Source organism: Aythya fuligula, chromosome Z (genome assembly GCF_009819795.1).
Source record: "Aythya fuligula isolate bAytFul2 chromosome Z, bAytFul2.pri, whole genome shotgun sequence".
NCBI classification, from domain to species: Eukaryota; Metazoa; Chordata; class Aves; order Anseriformes; family Anatidae; genus Aythya; species Aythya fuligula.
Window position 1 is genome coordinate 10,803,139 of NC_045593.1, and position 26,366 is coordinate 10,829,504.

Genomic DNA, 26,366 nt, shown 5'->3' on the forward strand with positions numbered 1-26,366 from the left:
CCCCCCTATACCACCACCATCCCCCCTACAGCGGCCGTGCCCCCTTTTACAGGCTCGCGCCCCCCACTATAGGGTCGTGCCCCCCCCCATAGGGGGGACCCGTGACCCCCCCACCCCCCCACCCCCGGCCCCCGGGGCGCTCACCGGCGGGCGGCGGCAGGAGGAGGAGGAGGAGGAGGAGGAGGAAGAGCAGCAGGAGGAGCAGCGGCGGCGGCCGCAGCGGGGGGCGGACGAGGGGGTCCCGGCGCCCCCTCCCCGCGCCGCCCCGCCGCCCCATGCCGCCCCGCCGCCGCCGCCGGAGCCCGACGCGCGCCCGCGAGAATGACGTCACCCGGCGCGCCACGCCCCCTCCCCGCGCGGCCATTGGCTGCGCCGCGCGCCCGTCGCCGCCCTCCGCGCCTCGGGCGCTGATTGGTGGGGCCGCGAGGAGGGGCGGGGGCGGACCGGCGGCGGCGGCGCGCGCGCGCGCTCGGGACGCGTGCGGGGCGGGGCGGGGTGGCGGGAACCGGGAGCGGGACCGGGAGCGGGATTTGGGACCGGGAGCGGGACCGGGAACCACTGGGACTGGGATCGGGACCGGGATCGGGACTGGGACCAGGACCGGGACTGGGACTGGGATCGGGCCCCTCCGGTACCCGGCGCACCCCCCCGGTACCCGGTCCCCCCCCGCTCCTCCGGTGCCCCCATGGAGTTCCCCGCCGCTCTCTTCCCTTCCTATTTCGGCTGCGGCCCCCCCAAGGATGAGGCCGGCCCCGCGCCGGCTGCCGGCTGGGGGGAGCACGGGCAGGTGCTGGAGGCCGGGAGCGGGCAGGTGAGAGGGGAGCGGGGTTGGGAAGGGGGTTGGGGATGGGGGCGCCGGGGCCACCCTCACCTCCCCAATCCTGTCCCCGTGCAGCTGCAGCCGCCGTTCGTGCCCCGCCGCAGCCGGCAGGGCGAGAGCTGGGAGCCCTGCGAAGCCGCTGCCGTGCCCCTGCTGCCACCCAACGACAGTGAGGACCTGGGGGGGGAGGTTTTGGGTGCCCCCAGGCACCGAGCCACGTGCTGGCACCCGTCCCGTCCCCGCGGTGCCAGCCGTGCCCTGCTCTGTCCCCGCAGGCTGCTGGGTGCCCCCTCTGGTCCCCCAGGACATCCTGTACCGCGGCGTGCTGCGCAGGAAGCTGCGGGCAGGGAGGTCGGGAGCCGCGCTGGACTTCACCAAGCAGGTACCAGCGAGGGGCTGGGGCACAGCCTGGCGGGGACCACGGCGTCCCCACACGTCCTGACCCTGCCTTTCCCTCCCCGCACAGCTGGGACACTTCTTTGTGGATCACCCAGAGGACGCCTTCGGCTCCCTGGGGCAGCTGCTGCACAAGAACTTCCACCTGGGTGACTCCAAGCTGAAGGTCAGTGCCTGTTTGGTTTTTTTTTTGGGGGGTGGGGGCTCCATCAGCCCCCCCTGGCTGCAGCCCTGACCCTTTTTCACCCCCCCAGAAACCCTCCCGGGACACCACCATCCGCATGACAGCCCTGGTGGAGGAGCTCAACCGGCTGGAGGCCAGGCGGTGAGTGCTCCCCGGGGACAGGGAATATTGGGGGGGGGGGGGGGGGGGGTTCCTGCAGGACCCCCTCCCCGTGACACCGGCTGTCCCCGCAGCGGCTGCCCACGGCGTCACTTCGTCTCCCGCCTGCGCTGGTTCTCCCACCTGTGCCGGGACTGGCTCTTCGAGGTGCCACTGGGGCTGCTGGCCGACTGCGTGCACGAGGAGCTGCTGCTGCAGTGGGCCGGCCTGCTCTTCGACGACAGCCCCACCGGGGGGGCTCTGGCCTGGCTGCCCCCCCAGGAGGCGAGCGGCCGCGTGGGACGCCTGGTCTACCCCGGCGGGGAGGTCATGAATTACCTCTGTATCCTTACCCGTGGGGGAAAACGGGGAGGGGTATCCCCTGGGGAAGGTAGAGGGGGTTGTGGTAGTGCCCTTAGCTGCCCCCCCCCAGATTTCCAGGACGTGGTGCTGGAGGAGCAGCCCCGTGCCCGAGGGGCCCCGGCGCAGTTTGAGCTCAACGGGCGCATCCGGCAAGTGGGTGCCGCGCGGGTGGATGGAGAAGGTGAGCGAGCCCCGGGACCCGCACCCTGGGGTGACACCTTGGGGACCCTGCCCTCCTAACCAGCCCCCTTGTGTGTGTCCCATCCCCAGATTTTGTGGGTGTCCGCTCCGACTACCACTGCGGAGTTTGGAGGGTGCCGGGCAGGGCGGGCGCTGCCCCCAGCCCGCTGCAGGTCATCCGCACCGACGTGCCGGCCTCCTGCCTCACCGTCAGGTGGGTGCTGGGGAAAACGAGCTCCTGGGGGGCTGTGCTGCCACCACAGACCCCCCCTGTCCCCATGGTGATGCCGTCCCCCTGCCCCACAGCCCACACCTCCCCGGGGAGCTGGCTGTCTGCACCCAGAGCGGAGCCGTCTACCTCTGGAGCGTTGAGACTGGGTGAGTCAGGGTGCTGCGGGCTGGACCCTCTGATTTTGGGGTGCTGGGTGGTGGGGGAACCCCCCAGCCCACTGGTGGTGCCCCTTTCTCCTCGCAGGCTGCAGCGGCTCCGCCACGACCCCCAGACCCTGTTTTTCCGGGACCACTCGCCCTGGCGCTGGAGCGACTTCACCGCGCACCCACGGGTGCTGAGCTGCGCCGACCGCACCGGCATCCAGTGCCTGGACACCCGGGTGAGCCTGGGACGGGGGGCGTGGGGTCAGTGGGGAGGGGGCCCGGCACCCTGGGGTGCTGATGGCACCCTGCCCTGCCTCCACAGGCCCCCTCCAGCTGCCACTTCGACTTCTTCAAGGTGGGCGAGGAAGCCGGGTGCCAGCAGGGCGAGCGCGTGGTGCTGCCCATGTACCTGGGCCGGGCTCACCCCTGCCAGCACCTCGTCACCACCCAGGTGAGACCCCCCACGGCTGGGGGGCACAGCCCTGGACCCCCCCACACCCTTTTAACGCTGCTGATAAGTGGCGTGGAGGAGGGGGAGCCCCGCTGAGCTGTCCCCCCTCTTCCCAGTTTGCCGTGTACCTGATGGACGAGCGCCTGCCGCTGGTGCCCGTGCTGAAGTGGGCGCACATGATGAAGGCCCCCCCTCTTTTTGCCCAAGTGGCGCCGGGGGGGCCGGGCAGGAGCCATAAGGTGGTGCTGGGCGCCTCCCGCACGCAGGAGCTGCTGCTGCTGCAGTACACGGGTGAGAGAGCAGCACAGGGGGGCACGGGGCTGACCGCGGGCACCGCGTCCCCCCACCTCGCCGTGCGGTGCCACGGAGGCACAGGGTGATTTTTTTGGGGGGCACCTCGGTTTTGCAGGGGGCAGCAAGTCGGCCTGCCAGCTGGTGGGGCCGCCGCAGAGGCTGCAGAGCATCGCCAGCTGCCTGCCTCACCTCCCCACACAGCTCCCACACCGCCACCACTGGCTCCAGCAGCGCCTCGGTGCCCCCGCTGCCGGTGAGCAAAGCTGGGGAGCACGCGGGGGTCCCGGGGGCAAGGAGGGGACGTGGCCACCGGGTCGCTGCAGGTGGCAACTGCTGTGTTTGTCCCCGCAGGGCTGGCCGCCGTGCAGCACCAGCAGGGCCGGCAGGAGGCCCTGGTGGTCTTCCAGCTCTCCGAGGCCGGGGATGTCTTCTACCAGGCGCTGAGGCACGAGGCGGCGCCAGCACCCGCTCCCCGCCGGGAGGAAGAGGAGGAGGCGACGCAGGAGGCCCCGGGCTCTTCCCCGCTGTTCAGCAGCGAGGAGGAGGCGCAGGAGGAGGAGGAGGAGGATGAAGGAGAGCAGACCTTCTACCTCTCCAACCTGGAGGTGATCATCAACGACGAGGAGGAGGAGGAGGTGGTGGGCACGCCGGTGGCCACGGAGGAAGCCGAGCCCCCCGCGGAGCGCCGCGCCAGCCCCCAGCCCCCTCCAGCCGTGCCCAGCCCGGCCGCTGCCCTGCGGTACCGCCGCTGGCTGCGGGCCCTGCTGCGGGTTTGGGGGGGCTCCCCGCGTCACGCCTGCCCCCCGGGACCCCCCACCATCAGCAAGCGGCGCCTCTTCACCCGCAAGGAGCTGGCGGCACCCGCGGCACCCAGCGCCCTGCACCAGCAGCTGCGGCAGCGGCTGCGCCAGGCCATGCGCCTCGGGGAGCGCATCCAGCGCTGGGACACGGCCCCCGAGCCCCCCGGACCCCCGCCACCACCCCCGCAAGAGCCCGACGCCCTGAGCGCCCGGCTGACGGCGGCTTGGGGGGGCGAGTGGGGGTCTGGGGGCGCGGGTGCCAGCTTGGCACAGCGGCGGCAGGCGCTGCGGGAGCGGCGGCGGCGGCAGAAGGCGGCGCGGGCTCACCGCAGCCTCTCGGCCAGCTTCACCTCCTCCGTCACCTACCAGTCCGAGCTGTCCGAGCTCAGCGACGCCGGACCCCCGCGCTCGTCCCCCCCGGCCACCCCCTTGGAGGTGGTGGTGGGGGGCTCCCCGCCGGCCGCCCCCTCCCCGCCGCCCCCCGTGGAGCCCATGCTGTCCTCGCAGGAGCTGCGCTCGCGGGGGATCCCCAAGGAGCGGCGGCGCACGCTGCGGGACTACCTGGCCGTGTGGGCAGAGGGGCCCCAGGACCCCCCCGAGCCCCCCAGCACGCCGGGGGCGCCGCTCTGCATCCCCTCCTCCCAGAGCCAGCTCTCCTCCTCCTCCTCCTCCTCGCAGCCCCTCCGCCGCAAGCGCCCGCGCATGGGCTTCTGAGGGGGCAAGAAATAAACCCCTGACGGCACAGCCCTGGCTCTGGAGTTTTTTTTTAAGGGGGGGGGGCACCCACGCGTGACCGTGGGGGGGGCCACCCCCAGCACCCACCATCGGGTGTGGGGAAGAGTGGGGGGGGAGCAATGCGCCCTGCACGGATCGGGCTGGGTGCCTGGAGCGCGCCACGCGTGGGTGCCTCCCCCCCCTCTCCGCGGTCACGCGTGGGCGCAGGGGGGAAGGGGCGCGGGCGCTTTAAGGCGCGGGGGGGGGGCGTGGCGGAAGCCGGGGGAGGGGCGGGGACGCGGAGGCGCGCGCCATGGCGGCGGCGGTGCTCGCGCGTGGGTGGGCGCGCGCCTGGGTGGCGGGGGCGCGCCTGGGGCAGGTGGGCACGCGTGGGGTGCGCGGGGAGGGGGCGTGGGATAAAGGAGGAGGAAAGAGGGGGGGGGAAGAGGGGAGGAAGGGGGATGGGGGGTGGGTCCTGCGCCCGCTTCCGCACCCGTGCAAAGTCCACGAGTGGGCGTGCAAACGCACACACATGCACAGAGCCCCCCTGCGGCGTGGGGACCCACGCGTGGCCCCCACCTCGCCAGCTTAACCCCCTCCCGACCACCCTTATGCCCGTCCCCTGTTGCTCCCTGCACGTCCTTGTGTGTGTGTGTGTCCCCTCTCCATGTCTCCAAGCCCACGGGTGTCCCCGTGTCACCCCCCCCCACGCGTGCCTGGTTGTCACGCCCCCCCCCCCCCCACCGTGTGTGCCCCCAGCGCCCCCTCAGCGGGCAGGACGGGGAGGTGGGCAAGGCGCAGCGGGCGGCCGCCGGGGCGGGCACGGAGCCCACCATCTTCAGCAGGATCATCGCCCGCACCGTGCCGGCCACCATCCTCTACGAGGACGAGGAGGTAAGGGGGCAGCGGGGACACGCGTGGACCCCCCCCCCACCCGAGTGAGTGAGGGTCTCAGGGCGCCGCACCCCCTCCCCGCAGTGCCTGGCCTTCCGCGACGTGGCCCCCCAGGCGCCCGTGCACTTCTTGGTGATCCCCAAGCGCCCCATCCCGCGGCTGAGCTGCGTGGAACCGCAGGATGCCCAGGTGAGTGGGGGCTCGGGGACACGAGTGGGGACAGGGGACACGCAGGGCTGAGCCTCCTGCCCCCTCCCCGCAGCTCCTGGGGCACCTGATGGTGGTGGCGGCGCGCACGGCGAAGGCGGAGGGGCTGGAGGACGGATACCGGCTGGGTGAGTTGGGGGGGGGGGGACCCCTCCCCTGTGCCCCCCCACGGGTGACACCACCCCCACGCTGACCCCCTGTCCCTCTCCCGGCAGTGATCAACGACGGGAAGCACGGCGCCCAGTCCGTCTACCACCTGCACCTCCACGTGCTGGGGGGGCGGCAGATGGGCTGGCCCCCCGGCTGAGCCCCCCGGGTCACCCCCATAATAAAGCTGCTCGGGGCACCCGCAGTGGCTTGCTTGGCTCTGTTTTTTTTGGGGACAACCCCAGCGCTCTCGGGGGGGCGGGTGGTGAAGGCTGTGCTGCCTCTTATCTCGGCCTCCACACCAGGCCTCCACTGTGAGATCCTCCCCGTGCACACCCCAGAGCCCCCCGTGCACACACCGGTGTGCAAAGGGTTGCACTGCACGCCCCAGATCCCCTGCGCAAGCACCACTGTGCAAAATGTTGTGTTGCACACCCCAGGCCCCCTGTGCAAACACAATGCATGACAAATTGGACACCCCAGACCCCCCCGGTACATGCACAAGTGTGCAAACCCTTGCATTGCACACCCCAGTCCCCCACTGTGCACGCACCACCGTGCAGCACACATTGCCCTGCACACCTCAGCCCCCCCTGGGCGTGCACCACAAGGCACAACACATCCCGTTGCACACCCCAGCCCCCTCCCCGTGAACGCACCACTGTGCAAAACACCACGTTGCACACCCTGTACCCCCCTGTGCATGCACCACCGTGCAGGACACGTCGTATTGCACCCCCCCCGGGCCCCCTGCACGTGCAAGACACACGCAGCCCCGTACCCACACGGTGGCACCGGGCCACCTGGCCACGTGCAGGGCAGCAGCGGGGCCACGGCCCTGGCGTCCATCGTCTCCCTGCCCCGTGCCTCCTGCTCCGGCCGCCGCTAAATTTAGCAGGGGGCCGGCGCTGGCGCAGCGCGCAGCCCACCTGGCACCGCGGCGCGGCCGCCTGGGCCCCCGCCAGGCGCGCAGGGACCGCAGCCGCCGGGGATAATGTGGGGTCTGTTCGCCCGGGTGTCGCTGCCGGCAGCTCTTGGGGCCCGGCTGGGGGGCTCGTGGAGGTTTGGGGGGGGTCCCTGCGCTCTGCAGACCCCTCGCAGCCGTTGCAGACCCACTGCTCCAGAGCACCCTGTTAGTGGGGGCTCCCCAGAAGGTGCACATGAGAACATGGGGGGGTGTGGAATAAGGGGGGGCACTGGCATCGTCCTGGGGGGGTCCCTAAAACATGCACGCAGGCTACATTAGCATTGTGCCCCCCCACACACACACTTTGTGCTGGGGCGGGCGGGGGGCCCAGGGTTGTTTTCGTTCCCCAGCCAAGGACTATCGCAAATGACGCAAGTTCCCCAAAGACATCGAGGGGAAGAGGGGGGGGGAAGAGGCGGAGAAGGAGGAGGAGGGGGGGGGGTGGATGTGTCAGCAGCACGCTGCGCCCAGATGTGCTCCAGCTCCCGCTGCCGGGCCCCAAGCCCTGGGCTCCCCGCAGGGTGCCCCGGAGCAGAGCCACATCCCCGGGGGGGCGGACACCGAGGGCACGGCGCGGGGGGGGCCTCCCCGCTCACCCCCAACCCCGGGCACGTGTGTGCGCCCCCCCGGCGCTCCTCTCTCTCCCGGCAGCTGCTCGGCAGATGGGCTCGCAGCAGCCGCAGCCCCGGGCCCCTTCGCGGCGGGGCTGCCGGCACGGACGGCCCCCAGCTCCCCCCCCCCCCGACGGCTTGGCCCGGAGCCGAGCTCCCGGGGCGGGGGCCGTCCCCGCTGGGCCGCGGGGGTGAGACGCGAGGCCGGCCAGGATAAACAAGAGGCCCCAGCGCCGGCAGCGCGGTGGCCCGGCCGGCGCACACCGCAGAGCGCTGCAATAACAGCCCGGGGGCCGCCGCCGTCAAAGGGCCCTTCTTCTGCACGGCGCCCGTCGAGGCTGGAAGGGGCTGGGAGAGGGAAGGGGGGGGGCGGAGAGCAGGGCTGGCGTCCTGCAGGCTCGGGGGGGGGGGCGGCAGGGCCCTGCCCTGCCCCTCCCGGGCCGCCCCCTCCCCGCCCCGAGGCGCGCAGAGGGCGCACGGCGCGCCCCGGCCGCCCCCTCGGGGCTGCGGCCGCGCACGTGGACGGAGCGCGCGCGCGCGCCGCTGGCCACGCCCCCTGCCCCCCCCGAAACCACGCCCCCCCTCGCCCATCTCCCGCCACCTCGCCCCACTCTGTCCCCGCCCCCCACGAGGCTCTCCGCCAATGGGAGGCGCCCCCGCGCTCGGCTCCGCCAATCGGATGGCGAGGACGGCGTCCCCCGTCCCCATGGAGATGGGAGGGGGGGGCGCGGGAGAGGAGCCCCCGGGCCCGGCCATGGAGCGCGGAGCGCGGCGGGGGACGGAGACCCCCAGGGGGTGGGCACCGGGGGGCACCGGGGGGCACCGGGGGGGCACTGGGGAGGGGGCCCGGGGGTGCTGGGGAGGGGGCCCGGGGGTGCTGGGGAGGCACCAGGGGGGTGTTTTGGGGGGTGCTGGTGACCCCGCCTGGTGCTGGGGTCACCCAAGGGGCAGGGGTCACCCGGGGGGCACTGGGGGTCGTGACCCCGCTGTCTGTCCCCGCGCGCAGGGTGGCTCTGACCGGCTGCGCGCCCCCAAAGCATGGGGGGGACCCCCGGGATGAGCCCCCCCCGCGCACGGTGAGGATGCGGGGGGACGTGCTGCTGCCCGTGGGGGGCTCGTGCCATGGGGAGCCCCCCGGGGTGGTGGTGGTGGACGGCGGCGAGGAGCCGGGCGCCGACGAGGGGCACCAGGAGGAGCAGGAGGCCGCGGCCGAGGAGGTCCCAAAGGTGCTGGCCGTGGCCACGGAGCCCCCCGAGGTGCCGGCCCCGATGCCCGTGCGGGTCGTGCCCCGCGGGAGCTGCTTGATCCACAACTGGCAGGAGGAGGTAACCCCACAGCCCCCCCGCTCCTCAAATGGGTGCAGGGCACAGCATGTGCTTAGGGACCCCTTGGGGGGGTTCAATGCACTTGGGGGGCTCGGGGAGGGGTCGGTGCCATCCAGGGGGGGTGCTGGAGCCACGCCGTGTCCCCAGAGAGCCACCAACGACCTGGACCAGGTGCCGGCGCCGGAGATGGGCAGCGAGGGCTTCGTCCACCGGCACGGCCACCGCGGGCTGCTGACCCGCCAGCCACCAGCCCAGCCGCCCCCCAGCACCACCACCAAGCACGCCTTCCGCCCGCCCCACAGCGTCCCGATGCTGGCGAGAGGTGGGGCATGGGGGTCCCCACCCCAAAAAAAAAAATAACTGGGGGGGAGGGAGGTGCCGAGGGGCTCAGCCCGGTGCTGAGGGTGCCGGCTCCCCGCAGGGCAGCGGGAGGCCACGCTGGAGCTGATGCTCTACCAGAAGTACAGGTGAGACTGCCCCTCCCCGGCCCCAAGGGTGGTCCCCGTGCTTGGGGACCCCAAAATCGGGCAGCTGGGGGGGTGGTCCCACAGGCAGGAGCTGCTGGAGGAGATGTCCCCACCCCGTGCGCCCATGGAGAGCCTCTCCACCACGCACCGGGATTTCCAGGCGGGGGGCTTCCAGCCCACGCCGCTGCCCACCACCCAGGTACCCACCCCACACCTCGCACCCCACCAGGGGTCCCCGAGCACGCCGCCCCCCTCCCCGGCTGACATGGGGGCTCCCCTTTTTCCACCGCAGCCCCACGACTACCGCACGGAGCAGCCCTGCAGCTTCTGGCTGGAGCAAGCCCGCAGCGTGCCCGTGAGCACCCCCAGCCCGCCCTGCCCGTGGGGACAGCACCCCCTGCTCACGGGGGTCCCCGCGTCCCTCTCCTTTAGGGCGTCACCTGCATCCGCACCGGGGACAGCCCCTTTCGGAGGAACGCCGCCTTCTCCACCCCCATCACCCAGTACCTGGAGCAGCCCCTGCCCCACGTCGCCGAAAGCTACGGGGTGCGGCCGAGCAAGCAATAAAGAGCAGGCGGTGTCCCTGCCCTGGCACCCAAGGGTGTCCCTGCGACCCTGTCCACCTCGGCTGTCCCCTATGGGGCAGGGGACCCCGATAGCCACCCCCTGCTGGCAGCCAGCGCCACCCCCACATGCGGCACGTCCCCGGGGATGCGCCCTCTCCCCGTGCCCGCGGTGGGTGACACGCGTCCCCGTCCCCGTCCCCATCCAGCCCCCCAAGCTCGGAGCCCCCAAAAGCAGACAGCGGCGCTGGGGGCAGTTTGTATTTCAACAAAATAGTCTGCGCGGACGCCTATATTTACACCTGGGGAGGGGGTATTTACAGGAGCCGGGGGGGAGAGGGCTATGTACAGGGGAAGAGGAGGGGGCGCGGGTGGGAGCAGCAGGGTCTGAGCCTGCCCCGCTCCCTTTGCCCCCCCTGGGGAGGGGGTGAGAGGGGCGCAAGGAGGGGCTGAGTACTGAAAAGAGAAGGCAAAGTGCCCTGCGGGGCAGCCAGGCCCCAGGGGGCGGCTCAGAGCCCGCCGAGCCGAGGGGTTTCGGGGAGGTGGGAAGGGGGATCGGGACCCCGAGAGGCTTTGGGGAGGGGGGTGTTGGGGGTCGAGGCCGGTCCCCCCGCTCCGTGGGGCAGCGGGAGGCTCGGGAAGGCTTTGCTGGTGCTGATGGGGGGGGGACAGGCGGTGCCGCGGCCGCTGCGCCCCGCACGCCCCAAACCTGCTCCGGTGCGCCCCGGGGGCACGGGGGGGGCTGGGGGCTGCGCCGGGCTCAGACGACTTTGGGGTCTTTCCTCTCGCCCAGCAGCCAGTAGGTCCGCATCTTCCCCTTGCCCTGGGGGTGGAGGGCGGTGGTCAGACCCCCCCACACGGACCCCAGCCCGTGGAAGGGGAGGGGGGGGTGTAGGGGTGGGTTTTGGGGAAGGGATTCACCTTCATCTCCACGTCCCCGCGCAGCTCCAGCTCGAAGCAGCCGAACTCATCCAGGACCTCTTTGGTGGTGGAGGAGACGTGGATCTTCAGGGCTGGGGGCGCAAAGGAGAGGTGGGGGGGGGGGGACACACGATAAGGATGTGGCCGGGGCTGGGAGCAGGACAGGACCCGCGGTGCCCATCCCCGTCCCCGTGGCTCACCCTGCCCGTTGGACTCCATGCGGGACGCCGTGTTCACCGTGTCCCCGAAGAGGCAGTACCGCGGCATCTTCAGCCCCACCACTCCTGCACACACGGGGCCTGGGGAGGGAGGGGGACAGGAGACAGGGGACGCACTCAGGCCGGGACTGGGGGGGACACAGGAGGAGGTGGAGGGCACGCAGACTGCACCCCCCAGGCTCACCGGTGTGGATGCCGATGCGCAGGCGCAGCTGGTCGTTGGGCCGGTGCCGGATCTTGAAGGTTTTGACGGCCTCCAGCAGGGCCAGCGCCATGCGGACGATCTCGTGGGCGTGCAGCTTGCCGTTGCGCACCGGCAGCCCCGACACCACCATGTAGGCGTCCCCGATGGTCTCCACCTGACACGGCACCGGGGACGTTGGGTGGGCTCCTCGCCCCCCCCCCTCCACCTTTCCCCCTCCCCCTCACCTTGTACACGTCGAAGTTGTCGATGATGGCATCGAAGCACGTGTAGAGGTCGTTGAGCAGCGTCACAACCTGCAAGGAGCAGGGGCTGGCGCTGGTGGTGGAGGTGATGGGGGACACACGCACACACACACGAAGCCCCCTGCCCGCCCCCGTCCCCGCTCCCCACCTGCATGGGGGTGCTCTCGGCCGACAGCGCGGTGAAGCCCACGATGTCGCTGAAGTAGATGGTGACGCTGTCGAACGCCTCGGCTCGCACCGTCTCGCCGCGCTTCAGCTGCTCCGCCACGGAGCTGCCGGGGGAAAAAGGGGGCGGTGGGTGCCGGGGGACCACCACCACCACGGGTGCCCCTCTCCCCAAAATCCTACAGCCCGTCCTCCCCTTGCCAACAGCGGCACGGGGAGCCGGCGGGCACCACGACCCCACAGCGGGCACCACGACCCCACAACGGGCACCCCGGCCCCGTTTCGCCCCCGCTCACTGGGGCAGGATCTGGTACAGCAGGTTCTCCGCCTTGCGCTTCTCCTCCAGGTAGGCTTGCGTGCGCTCCTCCACCAGCTTCTCCAGGTTGTTGGCGTACTGCTCCATGCGCGACAGCAGGTTGTCCAGGATGCTGGTGCTGCCCTCCCTGCAGGGACACGGACGGACACAGGCGGTGGGGACACGCACACCGTGGGACCACCCCCCTCCCCAGCCCGCCCCAGGCTTCTGCCAGCACCCACTTGTTGAATCTGCGGATGAAGATCTTGATCTGCCCGAAATCGGGGCGCTCGGCCGGCTCCTGCGCCCAGCAGCGCTCCATCAGCACCGCCAGCTCCTCGCTGTGCACCCCGATGTCGATGGAGGGGCGGAAGAACGGCTTCTGGCTGTTGCGCACCTTCTGCACGATCTCTGCCCCGGGAAGAGGGGACTGATGAGCACGAATCCCTTCCCCAAAACCCACCTCACCCCGTAACCCGGCCCCTCGAACCTTTGGGGCTCAGGTCCATGCCCTCGATGTAGAAGGGCCCGTTGCGCAGGGCGATCTCCTGCACGATGATGCCGAAGCTGTAGACGTCAGCTTTCTGCATGCCCTGCGGGGGCAGCCGGCCCTTCTGCAGCAGCTCCGGGGCCGTCCACAGCTTCTCTGGTGGGACACGGCCACAGGATGGTGAGGCAGGGCCACCCCGTGCCCCCCCACTGCCACCCGTGTCCCCCTCCCCCTCGGTGGGCGCTCACTGGCGTAGAGGGCGTGCGTGTCCTCGCCGTCGCAGGGCGAGCGGAAGCTGGCCAGCCCGTAGTCGGTGATCTTCAGCACGAAGCGGCTGTCCACCACGCAGTTGGAGGACTTGAGGCTGCCGTGGTGCCCGATGATGCTGTTGTGCAGGAAGGCCATTCCCTGGGGGCGGACAGACAGACGGACGGACGGACGGACGGACACGGTGAGGTTGGCACCACCCTCCCCCCCCCCCCCAGCCACTGACCCTGCACCCCGTGCGCACGGCTCGGGTACCTTGACGATGTCGTTGATGAGCGAGTAGCGAAACATCCAGTCCAGGTTGATGCTCTCGTTCTCCAGGATGTCCTGGGGGAGGCAGCACGCCGAGCGCCGGGACGGTGGCACCGGCACCACCCTCACAGGGTCCCCATGGCCACCCCGTCCCCGAAATCGGAGCCCCCCCTTCCCCCATCTCGCCCCAACGCCCTGTGTCCGCCCCCCTACCTGCAGGCTGCCCCGCGGGCAGTACTCGGTGACGATGCAGATGTTGGGGGGGTCGATGCACGCCCCGATGAAGCGCGTCAGGTGGTTGAACTGGATGTCCCTCATCTGGGAGGGGAGGAACAGGCAGCGTCTGGATGCGGGGTGCCCCCGGACACGGTGCCGCTCCCCATTGTGCCACCCACCGTGGCCACAAAGCCACAGGGATCCCTCTCTATCCCCCCACTGGGGGTGCCCCCAGTGGTCCCACAGCCCCACCACCCCCAGGAGGGGACCCCACGCCCCCCCCATCAGGGCGCCCACCCAAAACCTACGTGTTTCAGCTCGAAGAGCACCTGGCGCGTCAGCTCAATGCGCTTCTTGTTGACGTGCTTGATGGCCACCACGTTGCCCTGGGGGCAAGGTGAGAGAGGGCTCAGCCCCCACCAGGAGGATTTGGGGAGGGGAGCGAGGTGCCAGCGTCACACCAGGGGTGTGACCGAGGGGGGATCGGGTGGTGGCGGCGCTCGGACTGACCTTGAAGTGCCCGGTGTTGGCGAAGATCTGGTACTTGCCGTGGGTGGTCATCAGGGAGCCGTAGCTGGAGCCACGCTGCGGGGAGGGAGGGTTAGGGATGGGGACCCCAAGGAGGGGTGGCAGGCACACAGGGAGCCGGGCTGGGACAGCCAGGGGTGTGCAGGGGGGTGGCAGGGGATGAATTGTGGTGTGTAGGGCCAGCAGCAGGTCTGCACGCCCCATACCAGGGGCTATAGGATGAGGTACGGGGCATGGATAGGGGATGTGCAGGGGACGGATGAGTGCAGGGGATGGGTGCAACGTGGCTGTGGTTTTGTAGGGGACGGAGGGGCCATGCAGGGGCAGGACAGGGAGAGGACAGGGGCAGTGTCCTGGGGGCTGGTGGCTCTCACCAGGGACAGGGTGAGCCGGCTGCCCGCGCCCTTGTGGTAGCGCTCGGCGCTCCCGAAGTGCAGCTCGTCCCAGCGGATCCTCCACAGCATGCTGGCCAGCTCCTTCTCCAGCATCAGCTTCCTGGGGGGGGGGACACACACAACACGCACAGGGGGTCAGGCTCCTGCCCCCCAGCACCCAGGCACGGCTCCCCCAGCCCCGACCCACCTGAAGATGAGGAAGCTGGAGATGCCGAACATGACGAAGGTGAGGCCTGTGCCCAAAGCCACGATGGCCAGCGTGGAGAGGGGGGCTGCAGTGAAATGGGGGGTGGGGGGGGGCACACTGTTAGCACGCCACTCGAGGGGGCCCAAAACCCCCCCAGGGAAGGACGCTGGGCACTCGGGGACCCCATGGATGCCAGCGCCGGGGGGGGGGCATGCACCCACTTTTGTCGCAGGAGGGGTCATCCACGTCGAAGACGCAGGGCGGGTTGTCCAAGGGGGGGGCCCCCTTCACCCAGCGGATGGGACGGCCCAGCCAGCGGATCTGCTTCTCCGCGCCCGAGTAGTGTCCCACCACCTGGGCAGACAGACCTGAGCCTGGAACACCCCCTCAGCCCCTCCCCCCCCCCCCCCCCCCCCCAGGACCCCCCCCGTGCCGCCCCCCACCTCGTACTGCCCGCTCTCGGGGTCGCCCATGGCCCACAGGTTGAAGTCGGTGTCCCGGTCGTTGTTGCCGTCCATGCTCACCAGCCCCGTCACCCCTGCGGGGGGACAAGAGGGGACCCGGGTGGGTGGGATGGGGACGGCGGGACCCGAGCCCCCAAGACCCGTTGCCAACTCCCCCCCCCCCCCCTTCACCCAAAAAAAGCTACCCTGGAACTTGCGGTCCCGCATCTTCTCGATGAGGTGGGTGGCGTTCTTCTTGGAGCCGCCCTCCCGCAGGGTCTCGTTCAGCACCATGGCGTACAGCAGCACCCCGTCGTAGAAGCACCCCGCCACCAGGTTCATCTGCCAGGAGGGACCTCAGCACGGCACGCACCCCCCCCGCGGCCCCACAGCCCTGCACCGGGGCCCTGCACGCCTCCATAGCCCCATAACCCCATATAGGGGACATGGAAACCACTGCAATCCCATAACCATGCGCTAGGGCCATGCACACCTCCCTAGCCCCAAAAACCCCACACTGGGGCCACACAAAGCCCTGCAATCCCATAACCATGTACCGAGGCCATGCACACCTCCATAGCCCCATAACCCCACACAAGGGCCATGCAACCCCCCTGCAATCCCAAAACCATGCACCAGGGCCATGCACACCTCCCTAGCCCCATAACCCCAAACCACAGGGCAATGCACACCTCTACAACCCCATAATCCCAAACCAGCACCATGCACACCCCTTCAACCCTATAACCGTGCACCAGGGCCACGCACACCCCTGAAAATCCACAACCCCACAGCAGGGCCACGCACACACCCTGCTGGGACGGCACCACAGCCACCCCACACCCCCCCGGGGGACGGTGCCCCCGGCACGCAGCGGGAGGCGCTCACCAGGGAGTAGTTGAGCTGCACCCCAAATTTCTGCTTGGCTCGCAGGATGAGCTGCGTTTGGAAGTGCTGGTACTCGGGGTTCTGGGGCTCGTAGTAGGTGATCACCAGCACGGTCTGCAGGATGGCACGGCCCCGTGTCACACAGCGGGGCCACGCTGGGCACGTCCCCGTCCCGGTCCCAATCCCCATAGGGAGGCGCAGCTCACCTGGAAAGCCTCGCGCAGCCCCGAGTCCTGTCCCGGGCCCTGCTGCCATGGTTTGAAGGCATCACGGGCAGAATCTCCCCGCAGGCTCTCCCCAAAAACGTCCACGTAGAAGAAGACGTAGTCGCCGTTGGTCAGGTTCTCGCGCTGCGCCAGCTGCATGATGCGGCGCAGCATCTCCGGCGGCCCGCAGAGGTACACCACTGCGGGGACACGGGGCGTCAGGGAGGGGGACACCGCTGTGGGACCCCATCCTGGGATGTCCCTCGCCCGCCCCGACCTGCCCACGCCACGTCGGGCACCCTGGAGAAAAAGGGGAGCTCCCAAAATCACCGGCGCCCCCGTGCACCCCACCCCGGGGGACGCCACCGTCCCGGCACCGGCTCCGGGTAGGGGAAAAATGTGTCCGGGAGGAGCGGCGAGGCTGTGCCCCCGCAGGCCGCTGGGGAATCCATGCCGAGGAGAAGGACAAAAACATGTTTGGCTTTGCGGTCGGTCGTGCGGCAGGAATGTGCAGGTTCCCGGATTCCAGCACCTTCGGCGGGGCCGCGGCATTAATTGGAAACAGAGCATCTGCTGCCGCGACCCGGGCGGCAAAGGGGGTGCCCGGGCCCCGTCCTCACACCCCCCAGAGACCCCAACCCCGCTGCCGGGGGGCTCCACCAGCCCCATTGGGATGTCCAAGCGGGTGACGCGTGGGGCTGGCCGCGGGCACCGTGTCCGTGGGGCTGTGCGCCCCACGGGCTGCGGCGGAGAGTGTCCGAAACCCCCCCGAGCGGGGGCCCTCCTCACCCTCGTGGAGGGCCAGAGCGGAGGCTCCTGCCACTGCCTCCTCCCTCCCCCCGGAAAACCAGGGCCCCCGCTCCAGCCAGCCTGGCTGGGAACCCGGGATTGAGCAACGGGGGAGGAGGCGGCGGGCGCCGGAGGAATGTCACGCTCAGACGCTGGCCACGGCGCGCGGCCCTCCCGCCCCGGCCCCATCGTGGGCACCGGGGGAGGGCTCGGGGGCAGCGGGGGGCAAAATAATAATAATAATGATACAAAAATAAAGTAAAAACACGCACAGAAAAAAAAAAAAAAAAACCAAAAAAAACACAACAATGGGAATGCAGCGGGGTGGGGGGAAATTGGAGGTGATGAGCGCACCGGGAGCGGTGCTGGTGGCAGGGGGGCCGTGGTGACAGCTGGTGGCAGATGGTGGCACGGCCCCACGGCGGTGACAGACGCACGCCCGGTCAAAGGGCAGGGGGTTGAGGGGGGCACACGGCACCCGAGTGGCTCCCGGTGTGGGACGTGGGGCTAACGTGGGGCTGGAAGCATCAGGGGAAGGTGCCCGGGCCCCCTCCTCCTGCCCGCCCGTTCCCCCAGGCGGAGGACCTGCGCTCGGCGGGCAGATGCTCCGGTAATTCCCTGCGCCGTGGCTCTAATTATATCAGCGCTCTCACGAGCAGCAGGAGGGACGTGGGCCCCTGCACGTCGCCCAGGCCCCTGCCAGAGGGACGGTGGCGAGCACCGGGTGGCCACACGCAGGCACGGGGCAGGTGCGTGGCTGCCCCGCTCTCGCTGATGGAGACCCCGCTCCTCGGGGCTGTGAGCAGCTCCGAGGGGACCCCTGGGGCTGTCCCCTGCCTCGCCAAAGCCATGCTTGGGAGATGGGAGCTGACACCCTGCAGTGGCACCAAGGTCCTAGGGATGTGGGGCCCCTCGCCAAGGCAGCCCCAGGGGACCCCCATCCTCGCGTCCTCCGCCTCGGTGTGCATCGGGGCGATTTAGGGCCGCACTCAGCCTCTCTCCCCGCGTGGTGCCTCGCCCCAATCCCACCCAAAGCCCCCCGTCCTCAGCCCCAGGGCGCAGAGCTCCCCCGCTGCCCCATCTGGCTCCGCTGGCCCCGGCTCGATGTCCTCCTTAATGACACAGCATCTCAGGATCCATTAAGGAGCCGCGCGGGGCGGCTGCCTCCAGGATCGATACACCCCGCTCATCAATAATGGACGAGCGAGCGTCAGGCTGCCCTTGCTCTCCAGCTGCCTCCCTGAGCCCCTCCATTTCCTCCCGGCCCGATATAGCCGCTCTCCCGAGGCGACAAATTGATTTATACCCCCCCCTTGGCACCAGGGTGGGGCCGTCCCCGTCCCCATCCCCGTCCCCATCCCCGTCCCCGTCTGTTTGCCACAGCCACAAGCAGGGACTGGCACGGGGCAGGAGGCTGCCACCTCCCCCCCGAGCACCTCGGCGTGCCGGCACCGCAGCCACCGCCAGCGCCGCCCGACAGCCGGCCACGTCCACACCGTCACCCTCCGCCTCCCCGCGGTGCCCGGGTCCAGCCTGCCCCCGGGGACACCCCGACCCCGATGGCCCCCGGGCTTGGGACAGACAGGGCAGGGTGGCCCGAGCCACAGCGTGCCACCAGGGTGCCCCCGAGTCCCTCTGCTCGCTCCCGTGCCACACATCCCACCGGGGAGTGGGGGTCCTGCATGGGGTGAGGGTGGTGGGGGGCTGGGAGCAGGGGTCCTGGGCCCGGGGTGGGGGTCCCACAGGGTCCTGCTGCCCCCTCAGCCCTGCTGTGAGCATGTGTGCTCGCCCCTCACCGTGCCCTGTACCCACAGTGTGCTCACAGCTCAGCGTGCCCCACAGGGGTCCCACTGCGTCCCCTGCCCCTCGCCGTGCCCCACACAGGTCCCACTGCGTCCCTGTCCCCTTGCTGCACCCCACACGGCTCCCACTGCGTCCCCAGCCCCATGCCGAGCCCCACATGGGTTCCACTGTGCCCACTCCTCGCTGCACCCCACATGGGTCCCGCTGCGCCCCCATCCCTTTGCTGTGCCCTTTATGTATCCCACTGTGTCCCTGTCCCCTCGCTGTGCCCCACAGCGGTCCCCCTGCACCCCCATCTCCTTGCTGGGTCCCACATGGGTCCCGCTGGGTCCCCATCCCTTCATTTTGCCCCACACAGGTCCCCTGGCTCCTTGCTGTGCCCCACAGCGGCCCCACTGTGCCCACCCCTCACACGGGCCACACTGTGACCCCAGCCCCTTTGCTGCACCCCACAGAGGTCCCACGGTGTCCCTGTCCCCTTGCTCTGCCCCACAGAGGTCCCAGTGTCCCTGTCCCCTTGTTGTGCCCTACAGGGGTCCCGCTGCTCCCTCGCTGTGCCCCACAGAGGTCACACTCTGTCCCTGCCACCTTGCTGCGCCCCACACAGCTCCCACTGCGTCCCCATCCCCTTGCTGCGCCCCACACAGATCCCACCATACCCACCCCTTGCCGTGCCCCACACAGCTCCCACTCTCCCCCCACCCCCTCGCTGTGCCCCACAGAGCTCCCGCTGCGCCCCCCTGCCCCGGCAGCACCCCCCACGCGTCCCACCGTGCCCCACACAGATCCCACCGCATCTCCATCCCCTCTCCAGGACATTTTTCCCCTCCACGGGACATTTTTCTCCCCCCCTACGCCACGCCACGCCACGCCACGCCACGCACCGCGCCCGCTGGCCTTGATGAAGTGGATGGCGGTGTCGGCGCCGCCCTCGTCGGGGGAGTAGATGTGGTGCCGGACAGTGAGGTTGCTGCCGTCCTGCAGCTCCTGGAAGACGCCCTCGATGGTGAAGTAGTAGGGCCGGTCGTCCGTCTTGCGGTCCACGTAGAGCAGGGCGGCGCGGGAGCTCCAGTTGAAGTGGGCGTGCAGGTGGGAGACGAAGGCACCCAGCTTGGGGGCCGAGGGCCCGGTGCGCACGGTGGTGCGGTAGTGCTCGCGCTTCTCGCTGAAGCCCACCGCCACCGCCCCGGCCGTGATCAGGGGCAGCCGCCAGTGCGAGGCGAAGCGTCCCACCGAGGCGGCGGGGTAGACGCACCCCGGCCCGAAGAGCACGTCGGGGTCGTGGTAGAGCTTCAGGTCCACGGCTTTCAGCGGCGCCACGTACTCGGAGCACGCGCCCCCCAGCTCCGAGCTCATGAACTCGACGCGCACCGAGAAGGGCCGCGGCAGCAGCGGCGGCTCCCCACGCTGCAGCGCCTCCAGCGCCAGGCTCAGCGCCGGTTCCACGCGCGGCCAGGCCCACGCGTAGCTCACGTTGCGCTCCGGCAGCACCACGGCCACCGTCAGGTTGGCGACCGCCCCGTCGGGGGGCGCAGCCACCGCGGCCGCCGCCGCCGCCGCCGGTGTCCCCCGGTGCCCGCCGCCCCCCGCCGCCGCCAGCAGCGCCGCCAGCACCAGCGGCAGCCCCGGAGCCATGGGCCCCGCCGGCGGATCCTGCGCCCGCGGATCCTGCGCCCGCCGCCGCCGCCGCCGCCGCCTGCGCCTCCCCCGGGCGGGGCCGCCCCGGACCGGGCAGCGCCCCCCCGGACCGCCCCGTCCCGCCCCCGGAGCCGCCGCCGCCACCGCCCGCCCCCACGGGGAGAGGGGAGAGAGGGGAGAGGGGGGGAGAGGGGGGAGAGGGGGGAGAGGGGGGGGGGCGGCCCCGCCGTCGGGGGTTGTGGGGAGGTGGGGTTGGAGCAGGGGGGGGGCTGGGGTTGGGGCGCGCTGCAGGGTGGGGGGGGTGGGGAAGGGGTGTGGTGGCTCCCGGGGGGTCCAGAGAGAGGGGAGTTGGGGGAGGGGGTGTCCAGTGGGAGGGGGTTGGGGAGGGGGGGGAACCGGCTCTGGGGGGCTTCAGCACGAGGGGGTTTGGGGGAGAGGGTGTACGGGATCCGGGGGTCTCCAAGGTGGGGGGATTGGGGAGGGGGTGCCCCGGCTCCGGACATCTCCAGCGTGAGGGGATTTGGGGAAGGGGTGTACGGGATCCGGGGGTCTCCAGCACGAGGGGATTTTGGGGAAGGGGTGTGCAGGCTCCGGGGGTCTCCAACATGGTGGGATTGGGGAGGGAGTGCCCAGGCTCTGGGGGTCCCCAGCGTGGATGCGCACGGGTTGCAGGGGTCTCCAGAACGGGGGTGTTGGCGAAGGGGTGTCCAGGCTCCGGGGGGCTCCAGCAAGAGGGGATTTGGGGGAGAGGGTGTCCACGCTCTGGGGGGATTGGGGAGGGGGTGTCCCCGCGTGGAGGGATTGGGAGGGGGTGTCCAGCATGAGAGGAGTGGGGAGGGGATGCCCGAGTTCTGGGGGTCCCCAGTGTGTGGGGGGGTTGAGGGTGGGGTGCCTGAGTTCTGGGGGTCTCCGGCACAAAGGGATTTTGGGGAAGGGGTGTCCAGGCTCTGGGTGTCCCCGGCACGAGGGGATTTGGGGAGCTGGGGGAAGGAGTATCCAGGCTCCGGGGGTCCCCTGCATGAAGGGATTGGGGAGGGGATGCCCGAGTTTTGGGGGTCCCCAGAGTGGGGGCGTTGGGGAAGAGCTGCCCCAGCTCCGGGGGTCTTCAGCACGAGGGGATTTTGAGGAAGGGGTGTCCAGCTTCTGGGGGTCTCCTCTATGTGGGTACCCCGGTTATGGGGTCCCCAACGTGAGGGGGGGTCGTGGGGGTGCCCAGATCTCTGTGTCCCCCTGGGGACACATCCCCCTGTGGATTTGGGTTCAGGATCCCACCGGGGCTCTCGGGGGGGGGAGCGGTGGCTGTGGGGCAGGGACAGGCGAGGCAGGGGGCGGCCGGGGGGGCGGCGGGGCCCCCGCAGGGGGCAGCGTGCCCGCCCCGCATTCCTCGCATTCCCGGCTCGCCCGCAGTCCCGTGGGGCGGGCGGGCAGCGGGAGCCCCGTCCCCCCCCAAACACACACTCACGCAGTCCCCCACCCGTGTCTGCCCCACGCGGGGGGACCTGGAGGGGGGTGGGACCCGTCCCCTCCAGGATTTGGGGTAAAAAGTGGGGAGAACGGAGCGCGGAGCTGCGGGCGCGGCACCCCCGCTCGCCCCGCCGGTGCCACCCCGCAGGTGTCCCCGCGATGAGTGACACGTCCTCGGCCAGCCGGGGGATTGGGTTGCCGGGTATAAATAGCCGCGGGGCGGCGAAACCCGAGCGGGAGCATCCGAAACCTGGCCAAAAATTCCGCCTCCCCCCCCCCCACTCCCGGCACCTTCCCGGAGCGCCCCGTGCTGGCGTCTGCGGGCCGCCAGAGGGGGCCCGGGGACCGGCTCCTGCGCCCAGGGCGCACGCAGCTCCCACGGGTGACAGCGCGAAGGGGCAGCAGGGGACGGCTGCCCCCGCGTGGAGCCGCTCACCCGTGGGCTCCGTGCCCCGCCAGGCTCCTCGGACACGTGGGGACGGTGCCCTGGCGGATTTTGGGGTGTTTGTGCCTCGCCTTCCCCTCCGAGCTTTGCATCCCAGAACCGGAGAATTTGTGCCAAAATGTTCCCTTGGGGCGCGCGCTGCCAAAAGTGTGCCCCGGGTGTCCCAACGGGAAGGGCTTGTCCTTGTCACCCCTCTTCCCCCACCACCCCTGGAGTGTAAAAAAAATATATATATAAAAAAGTAAATAAATAAAATAAATGTTTTTTTCCGCCTCCTGGAGCTGGCGGGCTGCAGAGCCCTGCCAAGCGCCTTCACCTCTGCACCGAGAGCGGGGCCAGAAACCTGTCAGCCCCGGGAGGTGGCTGTGAAGAGCACGCCAGGCACCGGCAGTGGGTGCCTCCAGGACCTCCAGCTCCACCGGGCTGGGTGGAGGAGCTGCAGCGGGAGCCACCACGCCGGGGACGCGCGGTGCCGCGGCACGGGGACCTCTGGAGATGCAGAGTGGTGAGGGTGGAGGGGACGCGGCTCTGCGTTCCCCATCTGCTCCCCGTCAGCTCCAAAGGCCACCCGGTCCCTGCTGGGTGAGGAACATCTCCAGAAGGTTGTGGTGGCTTTGGCCAGGAGGTCACGGGCCGCAGCGTCAGCGGGGCCGGGTGCCGGCACGCGGGGCGACCTCTGCGTTTATGGGCTTCGTGCGCTGCAGTTGTCAGGGTAACCCGGAGGACTCCTTGTTTGTGTTTGGGTTTGGCGTGCCAACAGCGGAAAAAATGGAGCAGAAGCGAATATTTTAAAGGGAAAAACGTGGGTAATGCAGCAGCTCTGCTGCTCCTCGGGTTCAGGGCCGGTTCAGGGCCACCATGCCCCAGAGCCAAGGAGGGGCCCTACGGGTGTGGGGTTGTGCGGGGGGCTGTGGCTGGAGAACAGATGCGTGGAGCAGCAGGGTTGTGGTTCTGCTGCCGGAGAAAGGCCAGCAAAGGTCTGCGGGAGTCACCCAGGACACGAAAAGCACCAGCGTCCCCTGCGGGTGTCTCCTTTGTGCACCCTGCTGAACTGGTGGTGCCACCAGCACCGGCGGTGCCATCTGCTGCAGTGGCGCCACCAAATTCTTGGTGCTGTCAGCCTCACTGGTGCCACCAGCCCTGGTGGTGCCACCAGCCTCACTGCTGTCACCAGATTCAGTATTACTACCAGCTCCATTGGTGCCACCAGCCCCAGCAGTGCCACCACTCTCAATGACACTACCGGATTCATTAGAGCCACCAGTCCCAGTGGCGCCACGTGCTGCAGGGGTGCCACTAAATGTGAAGCCACCATCCTCCCTGGAGCCACCAGCCTCTGCGGTGCCACCAACCACACTGGTGCCACCAGCCAGGGTTCACTGGGCCACCAGCTTCATTGGTGCCATCAGCCTTGGAGATGTCACCAGATTCGGTGGTGCCACCCTCCTCGTTGGTGTCACCACACTCAGTGGTTCTTCCAGCATTATTGGTGCCACCAGACCCATTGATGCTGCCAGTCTTGGTGACACCAGTGCCATTGGTGCCACCAGCCCCAGAGGTCCTGCTGTGGTGCCCCCGTCCCAGCACCACTTTCCCTGCCACGTGCGCCCGCCCTCGCCTTGGCCCCAGGCCTGGCAGGCTCGTGGCACTTTCTTGGACAGCGCAGCTCCTGCGGGGCCTGGGACCGATCTCCCAGGGCTATTTCTGACTCACAGGACAGGAAGCGTTTAGGGGTTTAAGCCGAGATGAATAATGTGCTCATTTCCTTGTGCCGACTACAAAGCACCTGCTCCGGGGGATTTATGGAGTGCCGGTCTCTCGCGCTCGCGGCACCGCTGCCCGCCCGGATGTTTTTATTTTCCCGGGATGGCCGCCGGGTGCCAAGGCCTGTTTTCCTAAACACCCCGCGCCCTCCCGTCACGTTTCCCGTGAGAGGAGGCCGAGGGCAGCGGTGCCAGTGGCGAGGGCGGGGGGGACACGTGGGGTGACCCCTGGTGCCAAAGGCTGGCCCGAGGCAGGGCTGGGAGCAGGGTGCCTGCGGGTGCCACTGGGAGCACCCCAGGAGGTGCTGGAGGTGCTGGAGCCCTGCTGGGAGAGGTGGCACCGGGGTGCAGGAGGCACGGTGGGGCTGGGCCCCTCTGGGGAGGGCATGGGAGAGGATCACAGAGTCATCAGGGTTGGAAAAGACCTCCAGGATCATCCCCCTGCCACCACTGTCACCCACTAAACCCTGTCCCCAGGCACCACGTCCAACCTCTCCTTGAACACCCCCAGGGACGGTGACGCCACCACCTCCCTGGGCAACCCGTCCCAGTGCCTGACTGCTCTTTGTGAGGAGAAATGTCTCCTCATTTCAACCTGAACCTCCCCTGGCACTACTCGAGGCCACTCCCTTGTGTCCTATCACTGGTTATCTGTGAGAAGAGGCCGACCCCCAGCTTTCCACACCTTCCTTTCAGGTTGCTGTAGAAGCTCTGTCCCGAGCCTCCTCTTCTCCAGACTGAACACCCCCAGTTCCCTCAGCCACCCCTCACAGGATTTGTGCTCCAGGCCCTTCTCCAGCTTCACAGCCCTTCTCTGGACACGCTCCAGGCCCTCGAGGTCTTTCCTGTTGTGAGGGGCCCAAAGCCTTAAGACCCTTCTTAGAGGTGGGCGTCACATTAGCACATCTCCCATCATCTGCGACATCTCCAGGACCAAGACCACTGGTAGGTGATGGGGAGTGGCCCAGCAATCACAACCACCAGTTCCCTCAGCACCCTAGGGGCTGGAGAGGGAGAGGGATGGAGCATTGTCAGAGATGGAGCACGCTGGAAAAGGATGGGGTGTGATGGGGAAGGATGGAGCATGATGGAAAGGGGTGGATGATCAGGATGAGGAATGGAGCAGGATGGAGAGGGATAGACCGTGATGGAGAGTGATGGAGCGTGTTGGAGAGGAATGGAGCAAGATGAGGGGGAATGGAGCACGATGGAGAGCGTTGGAGTATGATGGAGACAGACGGAGCACGAGGGCGAGCAAGGAAATGTGAGCCACGAAAGTGCAAGAGGGTCGTGGGGCCCAAGGAGTGGGGCCCAAGGGAGCACGGGGCAGTGCCAGGGAATGTACAGAGGCTGGACTCTGCACCCCAGGAGGCTGGGCATGGTGTGGGGTGTCCCGAGCAGCAGAGCCCAGCCCGACAGCTAGCAGGACATCCAGATTTCCATCACGTCCCCCCTGCGTTGTCCTCTTCCTGGAGCACAGCCGCAGCTGCTTTCACCCCGTGGGGTGGCTCCGAGCAGTGTGACAGCAGCTCGGTGGCACAGGAGAGGGCTCTGCTGGTGCCCTGGGGTCCCCTTTAGGTGCTGGGGGCACGGGGACGGGTCAGCGGGCACAGCTCAGAGCTGGCATCTCCCCGAAACCCTGCCCCGCGCCCTGGGAACGGGCTGACACTGACCCAGCTCGGCCCAGTGATAAGTCGTGTTGTTTCTATTTCATTTTTTAATTTTTGCTGTTTAGAGAGAAAATAAAGTGCTTGTGGGGAGCAGGAGCCAAGCTCCCCAGTGCCTAAAACAGCAATTGCAGCACTTCCTTGGATTTATGGTGTTTGCTTTCACAATGCCAGCCGGGATCCTGTTTGCTTCCTGCTCTGCAGCTGCAGCCTGAGCTGAAGGCTCAGGAGATTCAGGTTTTATAACACTCCTGGATCCTGCCGATGGCAACTTGTCCATCAGCTTTTATTACCCACGCACCTCCTGCGGGGCCGGGGGGAAAGGGGGAGCATCGCCACCCCATCCTGGCACCCCCTGCCCGCCCGTGTGCCCCGGGAGCTGCAGCAGCTCTGCGGGGAGCCCGGCGGCACCGTGCCCTCCTGGGACACAGCCAGCTGCCCTCGGGTGATGCTGAGACACGGATGCAGCTCCTCACCAAGGGTCCTGGGCTTTCGGGGCTGGTGGCTGCCCGCTGGCACACCGCTGCTGCAGGGATGCTCCAGCCGCAGCATCCCCGGTGCGCCCCGAGTCCCTCTCCAGGCGATGCTCTCCGAGCTGCCGGCCCCCAGCCGCCCTCTCCCTGGATTTTCGGTGTCCCCCTGGAAGCCCGGGCGAGCCACCGGGGCCTCCAAATTAAAAACACCGCTTTTGTTTAACGTTTTCTCTGCTCGGCGACGAAACGAAGATGGATTAGTTCATTGTGGCTGCGAGCGTGCCAGGCTCCTTCTTCCAAACACACAATAAGAATATTCGTTTTCCGCCCCGACGACGGGGACTTTTATCCTCCTTATATAGTAACAACTCTGCTCCAGAGGGCGATTTCCATTTGTTTCTGATGCGCTTCAGCCTCCCAGCCCACAGCCCACGGCCCTTGGGTTACTCACGGGTACCCCGAGCCGCTCCGATTTATCACCAGCCTTTCCCAGCCGGCCACACGCGCTGC

General features: G+C 69.4%; 3 protein-coding genes across 3 annotated transcripts; 2 read left to right on the forward strand and 1 right to left on the reverse strand.

The window, feature by feature from the left end:
• The first annotated feature begins 685 nt into the window (after positions 1 to 685).
• Positions 686 to 4,715, forward strand: TAF1C (TATA-box binding protein associated factor, RNA polymerase I subunit C). Its single transcript, XM_032205545.1, has 14 exons — positions 686 to 811; positions 896 to 989; positions 1,096 to 1,202; positions 1,287 to 1,382; positions 1,471 to 1,541; positions 1,634 to 1,881; positions 1,972 to 2,082; positions 2,172 to 2,295; positions 2,388 to 2,459; positions 2,557 to 2,692; positions 2,779 to 2,907; positions 3,024 to 3,219; positions 3,317 to 3,454; positions 3,553 to 4,715. Exons 1-14 carry the CDS (start codon positions 686 to 688, stop codon positions 4,713 to 4,715), a joined length of 2,811 nt encoding a protein of 936 aa, XP_032061436.1.
• A 313-nt stretch (positions 4,716 to 5,028) lies between these two features.
• Positions 5,029 to 6,168, forward strand: HINT2 (histidine triad nucleotide binding protein 2). The gene is made up of 5 exons (XM_032205546.1): positions 5,029 to 5,094; positions 5,475 to 5,609; positions 5,694 to 5,798; positions 5,872 to 5,944; positions 6,032 to 6,168. Exons 1-5 carry the CDS (start codon positions 5,029 to 5,031, stop codon positions 6,121 to 6,123), a joined length of 471 nt encoding a protein of 156 aa, XP_032061437.1. The 3' UTR covers positions 6,124 to 6,168.
• Positions 6,169 to 10,140: 3,972 nt separating this feature from the next.
• NPR2 (natriuretic peptide receptor 2) lies at positions 10,141 to 20,041 on the reverse strand. Its single transcript, XM_032206561.1, has 22 exons — positions 19,291 to 20,041; positions 15,815 to 16,014; positions 15,609 to 15,722; positions 14,927 to 15,062; positions 14,721 to 14,815; positions 14,499 to 14,631; positions 14,278 to 14,362; positions 14,070 to 14,190; positions 13,678 to 13,752; positions 13,476 to 13,553; positions 13,165 to 13,269; positions 12,955 to 13,026; positions 12,681 to 12,840; positions 12,433 to 12,588; positions 12,185 to 12,353; positions 11,944 to 12,090; positions 11,631 to 11,754; positions 11,465 to 11,533; positions 11,220 to 11,394; positions 11,018 to 11,116; positions 10,818 to 10,909; positions 10,141 to 10,719 (listed from the first exon to the last, which is right to left on the reverse strand). Exons 1-22 carry the CDS (start codon positions 20,039 to 20,041, stop codon positions 10,657 to 10,659), a joined length of 3,219 nt encoding a protein of 1,072 aa, XP_032062452.1. The 3' UTR covers positions 10,141 to 10,656.
• Positions 20,042 to 26,366: the final 6,325 nt, after the last annotated feature.

Bases quoted from the DNA above. Each gene is read 5' to 3' on its own strand.
- NPR2 (XM_032206561.1), bottom strand. From the start codon at position 20,041: ATGGCTCCGGGGCTGCCGCTGGTGCTGGCGGCGCTGCTGGCGGCGGCG. The intron at 16,015-19,290 runs GTGCGTGGCGTG...GTGTCCCCGCAG, and splicing joins CATCAAGGCCAGCGGGCGCG to TGGTGTACCTCTGCGGGCCG. The intron at 10,720-10,817 runs GTGAATCCCTTC...CTCCACCCCCAG, and splicing joins GCGGGGACGTGGAGATGAAG to GGCAAGGGGAAGATGCGGAC.
- HINT2 (XM_032205546.1), top strand. From the start codon at position 5,029: ATGGCGGCGGCGGTGCTCGCGCGTGGGTGGGCGCGCGCCTGGGTGGCG. The intron at 5,095-5,474 runs GTGGGCACGCGT...GTGTGCCCCCAG, and splicing joins CGGGGGCGCGCCTGGGGCAG to CGCCCCCTCAGCGGGCAGGA. The intron at 5,945-6,031 runs GTGAGTTGGGGG...CTCTCCCGGCAG, and splicing joins GGAGGACGGATACCGGCTGG to TGATCAACGACGGGAAGCAC.
- TAF1C (XM_032205545.1), top strand. From the start codon at position 686: ATGGAGTTCCCCGCCGCTCTCTTCCCTTCCTATTTCGGCTGCGGCCCC. The intron at 3,220-3,316 runs GCACGGGGCTGA...TCGGTTTTGCAG, and splicing joins TGAGAGAGCAGCACAGGGGG to GGGGCAGCAAGTCGGCCTGC. The intron at 3,455-3,552 runs GTGAGCAAAGCT...TTGTCCCCGCAG, and splicing joins CCTCGGTGCCCCCGCTGCCG to GGCTGGCCGCCGTGCAGCAC.